General features: G+C 44.7%; 1 protein-coding gene across 1 annotated transcript in view; it reads left to right on the top strand.

The window, feature by feature from the left end:
- LAMB4 (laminin subunit beta 4) overlaps positions 1-15,188 on the top strand; it is a 260,547-nt gene that overhangs the window by 95,562 nt on the left and 149,797 nt on the right. Inside the window, exons 13-15 of the mRNA XM_063929992.1 lie at positions 716-866; positions 14,360-14,491; positions 14,713-14,898. Of these exons, the coding sequence (XP_063786062.1) occupies positions 716-866; positions 14,360-14,491; positions 14,713-14,898 (469 nt within the window). The remainder of the gene's footprint in view (positions 1-715; positions 867-14,359; positions 14,492-14,712; positions 14,899-15,188) is intronic.

Genomic DNA, 15,188 nt, shown 5'->3' with positions numbered 1-15,188 from the left:
ACTGGGGGCTATCCTATTAGCCCTGATAAGATAGCGCAAGATGGAAACAGCCCCGTTTTCATGTGAAAACTGTGCTGTTTCTCAAGGAAACACACAGGTTTCACTGAACCTGTGTGTTTTCGGGGGAAAAGGCATTTTTTTATGGGAGATTTAATTGGATAGCCTGTAGAAAAAAACCCCCGATGAAACAGCGGGAAAAACAGTGGCTATTAGGATACTGCGACTAATAGGATACCACCATAAGTGGAAAACCAATACAAGTTTCAACATAAAGATGTAATAATATCTTTAAAAATCAATTTCTGAAAAATAGCATAAAAAGATTACACAATTATGGTAGTAACATATTTTCAGAAAATAAGTCAGGCACATGTACTGTATATAATAAGTAAATGATACAGTCACAGCATACATTTATATTAAACCTGGACATTATAAAATAGGTGAATAAATACCAAGGTAGAACCCAACTAAAGTAATGAGCACGATCGTGAAAAGTCCCATTTGGGCTGCCAAATGGTACACCTTACATGCATTTCAGCGTAGCGAGCTGAAATGATATCGCACCTGTCGGCAGAAACAATTAAAAAGCTGCCGGCGGGCGCGAACGGGTCCTGGAGGGGCAGAAAGCATTGAATATCATCCAAGGCTAACATGAACTGACCTCTCAAGGACTTAAAGTAACTGTGTTGTTTGTTTTTTCTTATTTGTACAGATGCTATCAGAGTACTGGTGCGTGTGACTGCCTTCCTAACATCATAGGACTTCAGTGTAACCAGCCTGAAAATGGATATTACTTCGTCCCACTTGATTATTACATCTATGAAGCAGAGAAAGCCCAAGCCCTCTCTGGATCAGCAACCATAGTGAGTGTTATAGTAGTGGTCATTATACTGTAATAATAATTATAATGTTATGTAAATTATATAGATATTTCCCCATGTAAAGGAAATTCAATGATTACAACAGCAGAACAGTGAAGCAAAGAAAGAAAGGATAAGTGCATATTCTGTATAACTTAGGTAACAATGGCAGTATAGATTTCTGCTTGCAGGCACATGGATCCTCACATTAAATGTAACTAGAGATGTGCAGCGGGCATTTTTCGTGTTTTGTGTTTTGGTTTTGGATTCGGTTCTGCGGTCATGTTTTGGATTTGGAAGCGTTTTGGCAAAACCACCCTTTCGGATTTTTGTCGGATTTGGATGCGTTTTGGATTTGGGTGTTTTGTTTTTTTTAAAACTCAAAAACAGCTTAAATCATAGAATTTGGGGGTAATTTTGATCCTATAGTATTATTAACCTCAATAACCATAATTTCCACTCATTTCCAGTCTATTCGGAACACCTCACACCTCACAATATTATTTTTAGTCCTAAAATTTGCACCAAGGTCGCTGGATGACTAAGCTAAGTGACCCAAGTGGGCGGCACAAACACCTGGCACATCTAGGAGTGGCACTGCAGTGTCAGACAGGATGGCACTTATAAAATAGTCCCCAAACAGCACATGATGCAAAGATAAATAAAAAAAATAGGTGCAAGATGGAATTGTCCTTGGGCCCTCCAACCCACCCTTATGTTGTATAAACAGGACATGCACACTTTAACAAACCAATCATTTCAGCGACAGGGTCTGTCACACGACTGTGGCTGAAATGACTGGTTGGTTTGGGCCCCCAACAAAAAAGAAGCAATCAATCTCTCCTTGCACAAACTGGCTCTACAGAGGCAAGATGTCCACCTCATCCTCATCCTCCGATTCCTCACACCTTTCACTGTGTACATCCTCCTCCTCACAGAGTATTAATTCGTCCCCACTGGAATCCACCATCACAGGTCCCTATGTACTTTCTGGAGGCAATTGCTGGTAAATGTCTCCACTGAGGAGTTTATAATTCATTTTGATGAACATCATCTTCTCCACATTTTCTGGACGTAACCTCCTACGCCGATCGCTGACAAGGTGACTGACTGCACTAAACACTCTTTCAGAGTACACACTGGAGGGGGGGCAACTTAGGTAGAATAAAGCCAGTTTGTGCAAGGGCCTCCAAATTTCCTCTTTTTCCTGCCAGTATACAAATGGACTGTCTGACATGCCTACTTGGATGCTGTCACTCATATAATCCTCCACCAATCTTTCAATGGTGACAGAATCATATGCAGTGACAGTAGATGACATGTCAGTAATCGTTGGCAGGTCCTTCAGTCCGGACCAGATGTCAGCACTTGCTCCTGACTTCCCTGCATCACCACCAGCGGGTGGTTTTGGAAATGTTATCCTTTTCCTGGCAGCTCCTGTGGTGGTAGAAAATGAAGGAGGAGCTGTTGGCGGGTCACGTTCCACTTGAGTTGACAATTGTCTCACCAGCAGGTCTTTGAACATCTGCAGACTTGTGTCTGCCGGAAAGAGAGATACAACGTAGGCTTTAAACCTAGGATCGAACACGGTGGCCAAAATGTAGTGCTCTGATTTCAACAGATTGACCACCCTTGAATCCTGGTTAAGCGAATGAAGGGCTCCATCCACAAGTCCCACATTCCTAGCGGAATCGCTCTGTTTTAGCTCCTCCATCAATCTCTCCAGCTGCTTCTGCAAAAGCCTGATGAGGGGAATAACCTGATTTAGGCTGGCAGTGTCTGAACTGACTTCACGTGTGGCAAGTTCAAAGGGTTGGAGAACCTTCCAATACATGGAAATCATTCTCCACTGCGCTTGAGTCAGGTGCATTCCCCCTCCTTTGCCTATATTGTAGGCAGATGTATAGGCTTGAATGGCCTTTTGCTGCTCCTCCATCCTCTGAAGCATATAGAGTGTCGAATTCCACCTCGTTACCACCTCTTGCTTCAGCTGATAGCAGGGCATGTTCATGAGTGTTTGCTGGTGCTCCAGTCTTTGGCACACGGTGACTGAATGCCGAAAGTGGCCTGCAATTTTTCGGGCCACCAACAGCATCTCCTGCACACCCCTGCCGTTTTAAAAAAAATTATGCACCACCAAATTAATTGTATGTGCAAAATATGGGACATGCTGGAATTTGCCCAGATGTAATGCATGCACAATATTGGTGGCGTTGTCCGATATCACAAATCCCCAGGAGAGTCCAATTGGGGTAAGCCAATCTGCGATGATGTTCCTCAGTTTCCGTAAGAGGTTGTCAGCTGTGTGCCTCTTATGGAAAGTGGTGATACAAAGCGTAGCCTGCCTAGGAACGAGTTGGCATTTGCAAGATGCTGCTACTGGTGCCGCCGCTGTTGTTGCTGCGGGAGGCAATACATCTACCCAGTGGGCTGTAACAGTCATATAGTCCTTAGTCTGCCCTGTTCCACTTGTCCACATGTCTGTGGTTAAGTGGACACTGGATACAACCGCATTTTGTAGGACACTGGTGACTTTTTCTGATGTCTGTGTACATTCTTGGTATCGCCTACCTAGAGAAGTGGAACCTAGATGGGATTTGGTACCGGGGACACACTACCTCAAGCAATTCTTTAAGTCCCTGTGAACTAACGGTGGATACCGGATGCACGTCTAACACCAACATAGTTGTCAAGGCCCGAGTTATCCGCTTTGCAACCGGGTGACTGTTGTGATATTTCATCATCCTCGCAAAGGACTGTTGGACAGTCAATTGCTTACTGGAAGTAGTACAAGTGGTTTTCCGACTTCCCCTCTGGGATGACGATCGACTCCCAGTAGCAACAACAGCAGCGCCAGCAGCAGTAGGTGTTACACTCAAGGATCCATCGGAGGAATCCCAGTTAGGAGAGGACTCGTCAGACTTGCCAGTGACATGGCCTGCAGGACTATTGGTGTTCCTGTCCAAGGAGGAAATTTACATGGAGGGAGTTGGTAGTGTGGTTTGCAGGAGATTGTGTACAAGAGGAAGAAGGGATTTAGTTGTCAGTGGACTGCTTCCGCTGTCACCCAAAGTTTTTGAACTTGTCAATGATTTCTGATGAATGCGCTCCAGGTGACGTATAAGGGAAGATGTTCCTAGGTGGTTAACGTCCTTACCCCTACTTATTACAGCTTGACAAAGGCAACACACGGCTTGACACCTGTTGTCCGCATTTCTGTTGAAATAATTCCACACCGAAGAGGTGATTTTTTTTTGTATTTTGACCAGGCATGTCAATGGCCTTATTCATCCCATGGACAACAGGTGTCTCCCCGAGTGCCTGACTTAAACAAACCACATCACCATCAGTATCCTCCTTGTCAATTTCCTCCTCAGCGCCAGCAACACCCATATCCTCATCCTGGTGTACTTCAACAGTGACATCTTCAATTTGAATATCAGGAACTGGACTGTGGGTGCTCGTTCCAGCACTTGCAGGGGGCGTGCAAATGGTGGAAGGAGCCACATCTTCCCGTCCAGTGTTGGGAAGGTCAGGCATCACAACCGACACAATTGGACTCTCCTTGGGAATTTGTGATTTAGAAGAACATACAGTTCTTTGCTGTGCTTTTGCCATCTTAACTCTTTTCATTTTTCTAGCGGGAGGATGAGTGATTCCATCGTCATGTGAAGCTGAACCACTAGTCATGAGGAACATAGAAAAGGGCCTTAGCCGTTCCTTGCTGCTCCGTGTCGTAAATGGCATATTGGCAAGTTTACGCTTCTCCTCAGATGATTTTCATTTAGATTTTTGGGTCATTTTACTGAAGTTTTGCTTTTTGGATTTTACATGCTCTCTACTATTACATTGGGCATTTCATTGTCTCTGCCATGACTAGTGGCAGCAGCTTTAGCACTAGGTGGAAGTGGATCTTGATCTTTCCCTATTTTACCCTCCAAATTTTTGTTCTCCATTTATTAATGTGTGGAATTATATGCCAGTAATACATCTGGAATTAGACGGCAGTAATGTCTGGAATTAGATACCACTAGAAAGATACCAGATACCATTGTGACTGGAATGATGAGGACCTATGCACAGTGACAGGACACTACCACAGCACCCTACAGCAGCAAGATGCAGCACAAGACACTGTACTAGTATTAGTAATGTAGTTTTACTGAGCACCACATGACACTGAGCACTGATTATACTGAGCACTGATGATACTGATCACTGATACTGAGTACTGATGATACTGAGCACTGATGATACTGAGCACTGATGATACTGAGCACTGATGATACTGAGCACTGATTATACTGAGCACTGATACTGAGTACTGATGATAATGAGCACTGATGATACTGAGCACTGATGATACTGAGCACTGATTATACTGAGCACTGATACTGAGTACTGATGATACTGAGCACTGATGATAATGAGCACTGATGATAATGAGCACTGATGATAATGAGCACAACTGATACTTAGCACTGATGATAATGAGCACTGATGATACTGAGCACTGATTATACTGAGCACTACTGATACTGAGCACTGATGATAATGAGCACTGATGATCCTGAGCACTGATGATACTGAGCACTGATACTGAGCACTGATGATACTGAGCACTGATGATAATGAGCACCGATGATACTGAGCACTGATTATACTGAGCACTACTGATACTGAGCACTGATGATAATGAGCACTGATGATCCTGAGCACTGATGATACTGAGCACTGATACTGAGCACTGATACTGAGCACTGATAATACTGAGCACTGATACTGATGATACTGAGCACTGATGATACTGAGCACTGATGATACTACGGAGAACTGACACTGAGCAGCAAGATGCAGCACAAGACACTGTACTAGTATTACTGAGCAGCACAAAAGCACTCTGGAATTGTCACCCCCCAGCAGAGCCGGCCCTAACCAATATGATGCCCTAGGCAAGATTTTGGCTGGTGCCCCCTAGCAGCACTGCTAGTTCTGCCTCTGACCTTGCACCTCTTTCCCAGCACCATCACCCCTCACCCATAACAGTCCTTATTTTGGTGTTTGTACCCCCTATATTTTAAATAGGAACAGTTCGCACATTTGACGCACAGCCCAAAAAGGGGTGTGTTTTTGCTGGCAAGGGGCATGGCCACACAATAGTAACCCCAATTCCAATTACGCCACACAGTACTGCAACTTCATTCACATTTGATCATGTGATAGTGTCCATAATTCATATTACACCCCACAGTAGTATCACTTTACCTTATAAACGTTACTCCTCACAGTAGTGTCCCTTATTCACATTACATCACACTGAATTGCTCCTTATTGCACCCTATTGCTCTTTAGTCACATTAGACGACACAGTAGTGCCCTTTCTATACGCAACGCCACATAGTAGAGCACCTTATACACATAATGCCACACATTAGTAATGCATTTATACACATAATTCCACACAGTAATGCCCCTTACACATATGAGACACATTATTAATGTCCTTATAAATATAATGCACCTTACACATTATGACAACCTTTATTAATGCCCTTTTACACATAGTGCCCCCTACACATTTGCTGCACATTATTAGTGCCCCTATACACATAATGACACACATAATGTCCCTTACACATATGCCGTACATTATTAATGCCCTTATACACATAATGACACACATAGTGCCCCCTACACATTTGCTGCACATTATTAGTGCCCCTATACACATAATGACACACATACAGTAGTACCCTTTTACACATATGCCGCACATTCTAAATGCCCTTATACACATAATGACATGCATAGTGGCCCTTTACACATATGTTGCACATTATTAATGCATTTTTACATGACACACATAATGCTCCTTACACATATTCTGAACACTACTGCACAACCAACCCACTCACATGCATACAGCAATCACAATGCCACTAACACTGTGACCTCTGCCTCTGCCTGGATACAGATGTGTCCTCATAAATCTTGCCTCAATGCTAACGTCGGTCACCTTTTTTTAATGAAAATGCATCTTATTTGCATTGCTATGTGGCTAGGATGCACAAGCAGCTTCTTCTGATTAAAATGATATGCGGCATGCCTATATACCTTGTGAGACTGTGGCTGTCTCTGCATATGAAATGCTACACACAGAATATAGGCATGCCGCATATCATTTTAATCAGCAGAAGCTGCTGATGCCCCTAGGCATATCAAATGCCCTAGGTAATTGCCTAGTTTGCCTATGCCTATGGCCGGCTCTGCCCCCCAGATACCACTGTGACTGGAATGATGATGAACGATACACAGTCACAGGACACTACTAACACAGCACCCTACAGCAGCAAGATGCAGCACAAGAGAGACACTGTACTAGTAACTATTACTGAGCAGCACAAAAGCACTCTTGAATTGTCACCCCCCAGATACCACTGTGAATGGAATGATGATGAACGATACACAGTCACAGGACACTACTAACACAGCACCTTACAGCAGCAAGATGCAGCACAAGAGAGACACTGTACTAGTAACTATTACTGAGCAGCACAAAAGCACTCTTGAATTGTCACCCCCCAGATACCACTGTGAATGGAATGATGATGAACGATACACAGTCACAGGACACTACTAATACAGCACCCTACAGCAGCAAGATGCAGCACAAGACACTACTAATACAGCACCCTACAGCAGCAAGATGCAGCACAAGAGAGACACACTACTAGTATTACTGAGCAGCAATAAGCACTGATACTGAGCACTGACACTGAGATTTGCCACTGAGAGAACGTAGCCACGTCCTCTCTGTACCCTCTACAATGCACGAGTGAAAATTGCGGCGACGCACGGCTCTTTATATATGGAATCCGAATCTCGCGAGAAGCCGACAGCGGGATGATGACGTTTTGCCTCGTTCGGGTTTTCCGAGTTAGGCGGGAACAACCGAGCCTGCCTCGGACCCGTGTAAACCACGTGGAGTTCGGGGAGGTTCGGTTCTCGGAGAACCGAACCCGCTCATCTCTAATTGTAAGGATTTTGCATAAGCATAACATAATAAATTCGACTTCCTATCAAGTCAAACATACAAAAATTAGATCACTCAAAAGCAGAATACACTGGTCACCTGGCTCCAGTGCCATCCTAAGGGGAGACTCAACTCAATAAGTAGCAAGAGACTATAAGGCAGTACTGTAAAAATGATAAGCAAAAGGTGTTTCCTGATAATGTCCCTCCACAAAATGTTGAATTAAAGCACCTCTACACAGTCAATGGGGCCATCTGACAGCTGAGGTGTACAAACATTATCCATGAACCATTAATGAATTGAAGGCTGCTATACACAAAGAAATGTAAAACTAGAGATGAGTGGGTTCGGATCCCTGAGATCCGAACCCTACCGAACCTCCCTACCCGAGTCCGGATCCGAGTCAGGCTCGGGTTTTCCCGCCTGACTCAGAAACCCGAACGAGGCAAAACGTCATCATCCCGCTGTCGGATTCTCGCGGGATTTGGATTCCATATAAGGAGCCGTGCGTCGCGGCCATTTTCACTCCAGTCTCGGAGAGTGTATTGAGAGGACGTGTCCTCAGTGTCTGTGTGGGCGGGAAAGTGGGGTGGCGAGTGTTGTGTTGTGCTGCTCAGTCCAGTCCAGTGTAGTCAATGTATTGTGCTGCATCAGTCCAGCCAGTCACAGTGTTTGTGTCCTCTGCTGCTATATGTCCCCAGTGCTGCTGGCTGCTGTATAAGTCACTTGCATTTGTGCTGTGTTGTCTTGCATCAGACCAGGGGTAGTGTCTCTCTTGTGCTGCATCAGTCCAGTGACCAGTCAGGGTTGGTGTCCTCTGCTGCCATATATCCATTGTAGCTGTATAAGTCCCTTTCAGTGGTGCTGTGTTGTCCTGCATTAGACCAGGGAACTGTCTTGTGCAGCATCAGTCCAGTAACCAGTCACAGTGGTGGTGTCTCCTGCAACCATATATCCAGTGAAGCTGTATAAGTCCCTTTCAGTGGTGCTGTGTTGTCCTGCATTAGACCAGGGGAAGTGTCTTGTGCAGCATCAGTCCAGTGACCAGTCACAGTGGTGGTGTCCTCTGCTGCCATATATCCAGTGTAGCTGTATAAGTCCCTTACAGTGTTGTTGTGTTGTGTTGCATCAGACCAGTGGTAGTGTCCTGGCCATCAGTCATTCAGTGACGAGGCATTCACAGTGGTATACGCTGCTGCTATATGTCCACTGCTGCCGTATAATAATAATAACAACAACAACAAGTCCCTTACGGTGTTGTTGTGTTGTGCTGCATCAGACCAGTGGTAGTGTCCTGGCCATCAGTCATTCCAGTGACCAGGCAGTCACAGTGGTATACGCTGCTGCTATATGTCCACTGCTGCCGTATAATAATAATAATAATAACAACAACAAGTCCCTTACAGTGTTGCTGTGTTGTGCTGCATCAGACCAGTGGTAGTGTCCTGGCCATCAGTCATTCCAGTGACCAGGCAGTCACAGTGGTATACGCTGCTGCTATATGTCCACTGCTGCCGTATAATAATAATAACAACAACAACAAGTCCCTTACGGTGTTGTTGTGTTGTGCTGCATCAGACCAGTGGTAGTGTCCTGGCCATCAGTCATTCCAGTGACCAGGCAGTCACAGTGGTATACGCTGCTGCTATATGTCCACTGCTGCCGTATAATAATAATAATAATAATAATAACAACAACAACAAGTCCCTTACAGTGTTGTTGTGTTGTGTTGTGCTGCATCAGACCAGTGGTAGCGTCCTGGCCATCAGTCATTCCAGTGACGAGGCAGTCACAGTGGTATACACTGCTGCTATATGTCCACTGCTGCTGTATAATAATAATAATAACAACAACAACAAGTCCCTTACAGTGTTGCTGTGTTGTGCTGCATCATACCAGTGGTAGTGTCCTGGCCATCAGTCATTCCAGTCATTCATGTGCCGCATATTGTCTTATATAATTCCCAAAAAATAATGGAGAGCAAACATTTGGAGGATAAAATAGGGAAATATCAAGAACCACTTCCTCCTAGTGCTGAAGCTTCTGCCACTAGCCATGACATAGATGATGAAATGCCATCAACGTCGTCTGTCAAGGCCAAAGCCCAATGAGATAGTAGAGAACATGTAAAATCCAAAAAGCCAAAGTTCAGTAAAAAGATCCAAAAAAAGAAATTTAAATCATCTGAGGAGAAACGTAAACTTGCCAATATGCCATTTACGACATGGAGTGGCAAGGAACGGCTGAGGCCCTGGCCTATATTCATGGCTAGTGGTTCAGCTTCACATGACGATGGAAGCCCTTATCCTCCCGCTAGAAAAATTAAAAGAGTTAAGCTGGAAAGAGCACAGAAAAGAACTGTGCGCTCTGAGATGGTATCACAAATTCCCAAGGAGAGTCCAAGTGTGTCAGTGGTTGCGATGCCTGACCTTCCCAACACTGGACGGGAAGAGGTGGCTCCTTCCACCATTTGCACGCCCCCTGCAAGTGCTGGAAAGAGCACCCACAGTCCAGTTTCTTATACTGAAATTGAAGATGTCACTGTTGAAGTACACCAGGATGAGATATGGGTGTTGCTGGCACTGAGGAGGAAGTTGACGATAAGGATTCTGATGGTGATGTGGTTTGTTTAAGTCAGGCACTCGGGGAGACACCTGTTGTCCATGGGATGAAGAAGCCCATTGTAATGCCTGGGCAAACTACCAAAAAAAGCCACATCTTCGGTGTGGAATTATTTCTCCACAAATCCGGATAACAGGTGTCAAGCCATTTGTTGCCTCTGTCAATCTGTAATAAGTAGGGGTAAGGATGTTAACCACCTAGGAACATCCTCCCCTATTCGTTACCTGCAGCGCATTCATCATAAGTCAGTGTACAGTTGTGAAACTTTGGGTAAGAGCGTAAGCAGTCCACTGACACCTAAATCCCTTCTTCCTCCTGTACCCAAGCTCCTGCAAGCCACACTACCAACTCCCTCAACGTCAACTTCCTCCTCGGTCAGTAGTCCTGTAGGCAATGTCACTGTCAAGACTGAGGAGTCCTCTCCAAACCGGAAATCCTCCGGAGGATCCTTGAGTGGTATGCCTGCTGTTGCTGCCGCCACTGCTGTTGTTGCTGCTGGGAGTCAATCGTCATCCCAGAGGGGAAGTCAGAAGAACACTTGTACTACTTCCAGTAAGCAATTGACTGTCCAACAGTCCTTTGTGAGGAATATGAAATATGACAGCAGTCATCCTTTTGCAAAGCGGATAACTGAGGCCTTGACAACTATGTTGGTGTTAGACGTGCATCCGGTATCCACCATTAGTTCAGTGGGACTTAGAGAATTGTTTGAAGTACTGTGTCCCCGGTGTCAAATCCCATATAGGTTCCACTTCTCTAGGCAGGCGATACCAAGAATGTACACAGACATCAGAAAAAGTCACCAGTGTCCTACAAAATGCAGTTGTATCCAGTGTCCACTTAACCACAGACATGTGGACTAGTTAAACAGGGCAGACTAAGGACTATATGACTGTGACAGCCCACTGGGTAGATATATTGCCTCCCGCAGCAACAACAACAGCAGCAGCACCAGTAGCAGCATCTTGCAAACGCCAACTCGTTCCTAGGCAGGCTATGCTATGTATCACCGCTTTCCGTAAGAGGCACACAGCTAACAACCTCTTACGGAAACTGAGGAACAACATTGCAGAATGGCTTACCCCAATTGGACTCCTGCGGATTTGTGATACCGGACAATGCTACCAATATTGTGTGTGCATTACATCTGGGCAAATTCCAACATGTCCCATGTTTTGCACATACAATTATTTTTGGTGGTGCAGAATTTTTGGAAAAATGACAGAGGTGTGCAGGAGATGCTGTCGGTGGCCCAAAAAATTGCAGGCCACTTTCAGCATTCTGCCACTGCGTGCCAAAGACTGGACCACCAGCAAACACTCCTGAACCTGCCCTGTCACCAACTGAAGCAAGAGGTGGTAACGAGGTGGAATTCAACACTCTATATGCTTCAGAGGATGGAGGATCAGCAAAAGGCCATTGAAGCCTATACATTTGCCTATGTTATAGGCAAAGGAGGGGGAATGCACCTGACTCAAGCGCAGTGGAGAATGATTTCCATCTTGTGCAAGGTTCTCCAACCCTTCGAACTTGCCACACGTGAAGTCAGTTCAGACACTGCCAGCTTGAGTCAGGTCATTCCCCTCATCAGGCTTTTGCAGAAGCAGCTGGAGAAATTGAAGGAGGAGCTAAGACGGATCTATTCCGCAAAGTAAGTGGGACTTGTTGATGGAGCCCTTCATTCGCTTAACCAGGATTCAAGGGTGGTCAATCTGTTGAAATCAGAGCACTACATTTTGGCCACGGTGCACGATCCTAGGTTTAAAGCCTACGTTGTATCTCTCTTTCCAGCAGACACAAGTGTGCAGAGGTGCAAAGACCTGCTGGTTAGTAAATTGTCAACTCAAGCAGAACGTGACTCGTCAACAGCTCGTCCTTCAATTTCTCCCGCCACTAGGGCTGCCAGGAAAAGGATAAGATTTCCTAGCCCACCCACTGGCGGTGATGCAGGGAAGTCAGGAGCGAAAGCTGACATCTGGTCCAGACTGAAGGACCTGCCAACGATTACTGACATAACTACTGTCACTGCATATGATTCTGTCACCATTGAAAGAATGGTGGAGGATTATATGAGTGACAGCCTCCAAGTAGGCATGTCAGACAGTCCGTTTGTATACTGGCAGGAAAAAGAGGCAATTTGGATGCCCATGCACAAACTGGCTTTATTTTACCTAAGTTGCCCCCCCTCCAGTGTGTACTCTGAAAGAGTGTTTAGTGCAGCCAGTAACCTTGTCAGCGATCGGCGTAGGAGGTTAATTCCACTGAATGTGGAGAAGATGATGTTCATCAAAATGAATTATAAATTCCTCCAGGAAGACCTTTACCAGCAATTGCCTCCAGAAAGTACACAGGGACCTGTGATGGTAGATTCCAGTGGGGACGAATTAATACTCTGTGAGGAGGAGGAGGTTGTACACAGTGAAAGGGGTGAGGAATCGGAGGATTAGGATGAGGTAAACATCTTGCCTCTGTAGAGCCAGTTTGTGCAAGGAGAGATTGATTGCTTCTTTTTTGGTGGGGGCCCAAACAAACCAGTCATTTCAGCCACAGTCGTGGGGCAGACCCTGTTGCTGAAATGATTGGTTTGTTAAAGTGTACATGTCCTGTTTATTCATCATAAGGGTGGGTGGGAGGGCCCAAAGACAATTTCATCTTGCACCTCTTTTTCTTCTTTGCATCATGTGCTGTTTGGGGACTAGTGTTTAAGTGCCATCCTGTCTGTAACTGCAGTGCCACTCCTAGATGGGCCAGGTGTTTGTGCTGCACACTTGTGTGGCTTAGCTTGCCCATCCAGCTACCTCATTGCAACTCTTTTTCTTCTTTGCATCATGTGCTGTTTGGGGCCTATTTTTTAAATCTGCCATCCTGTCTGCCACTGCAGTGCCACTCCTAGATGGGCCAGGTGTTTGTGCCGCACACTTGTGTCGCTTAGCTTAGTCATACAGCTACCTCATTGCACCTCTTTTTCTTCTTTGCATCATGTGCTGTTTTGGGGCCTATTTTTTAAATCTGCCATCCTTTCTGCCACTACAGTGCCACTCCTAGATGGGCCAGGTGTTTGTGCCGCACACTTGTGTCGCTTAGCTTGGCCATCCAGCTACCTAATTGCACCTCTTTTTCTTCTTTGCATCATGTGCTGTTTGGGGACTAGTTTTTGAATAGTACCATCTTGTCTGCAACTGCAGTGCCACTCCTAGATGGGCCAGGTGTTTGTGCTGCACACTTGTATCGCTTAGCTTAGTCATACAGCCACCTTGGTGCAACTTTTAGGACTAAAAACAATATTGTAAGGTTTTCAGAATAGACTGGAAATGAGTGGAAATGAATGTTGTTGAGGTTAATAATACCGTAGGAGCAAAATTACCCCCAAAATCTGTGATTTTAGCTGTTTTTATGGTTTTTAAAAAAAATCATCCAGATCCAAAACCAAGCCAAAACCAAAACACAAAAGTGGAATTAGAACCAAAACCAAAACACAAAACACGAAAAGTGCCAGCCGCACATCTCTAAAATTTTAAACCAACTGAAAATAAACTGTATTTCATGCACTTTTACATTATGTACTACGATTTTGAATAGCAGTTAACTTGCCTTTTATGTTAACCTTTAAAAACCTGGGAGTTTTTTTTTTTTTTGCCTTACCGTGTGTGTGTGTGTGTGTGTGTGTGTGTGTGTGTCTGTGTGTGTGTATGAATATGAATAAGAATATGAATATATATATATTCTATACAACAACAGTCACTCCTCATATGGGAGTGGACAACAAAGCAAAGGACATATTGTACCTAGATACAGTATTGGTATATCTTCTGAAACACTCCTATCTGTATTACCATTACAGGTACAGCCAACACCTATGCCGAAGTGCAAAGAATTTTTCCTTAAACAAGGAATAGATTTTCGATTTGAAAATGACAGAATAATACTTAAGACAATGGAGAAAAGAAGTCTGCGAGGAAGACGGCAGGCACAGGTTAAAAAAAAAAAATATATATATATATATATATATATATATATATATATATATATATATATATATATTGTTTTGGTTTGATTTTGCTTTCTAGTTTTTATCCCAGAAACTTTTCCTGATCACAAACTGTATTGCATGTCTGGTTACAGTGATTGTTGAAATGTGCTGCCCCCCGAATACTTCTGTATTCAAATTGATTGAAACATTTCTTTTGTGTACAGGAAATTCTTCCTTATGGCTCTGAAGGTGTTGTGGAGTTGGTCTTACGCAAGCCAACTCCCGGCACTCCAGTGACTTGGACAGGACCTGGATTTGCACGAGTTCTAAATGGGGCTGGACTGAGATTTGCTGTCAACAACATCCCATTCTCCATGGAGTTCATCATTGCAATCCGATATGAGCCTGAGGTGACATTCTGCGCATGTGGCCAGTGTGATAACATACAGTAACATATGCTTGAATGCAGGGCCGTAAGGGTGTGGATGGCGCATTTTCCCTGTTGGCGCAATCAGCTGCATCCACCCGCAATCTTCTTTCTATGTGCCGCCAGCTGCTCTGTACCACCCACTGCATTGTATAATAGTCGCTGTGTGCCTGGCTCCTTCTCTGCCAGATGCACCACTACCATTACACATTACAGCGGGCAGCAAGTGTGAGTGTAAGCCGAAGCAAGCATCGGCTGATGCTCACACTTGCG

The sequence above is a fragment of the Pseudophryne corroboree genome, chromosome 6 (assembly GCF_028390025.1).
Source record: "Pseudophryne corroboree isolate aPseCor3 chromosome 6, aPseCor3.hap2, whole genome shotgun sequence".
NCBI classification, from domain to species: Eukaryota; Metazoa; Chordata; class Amphibia; order Anura; family Myobatrachidae; genus Pseudophryne; species Pseudophryne corroboree.
This window is presented reverse-complemented; position numbering and strand designations above follow the sequence as displayed.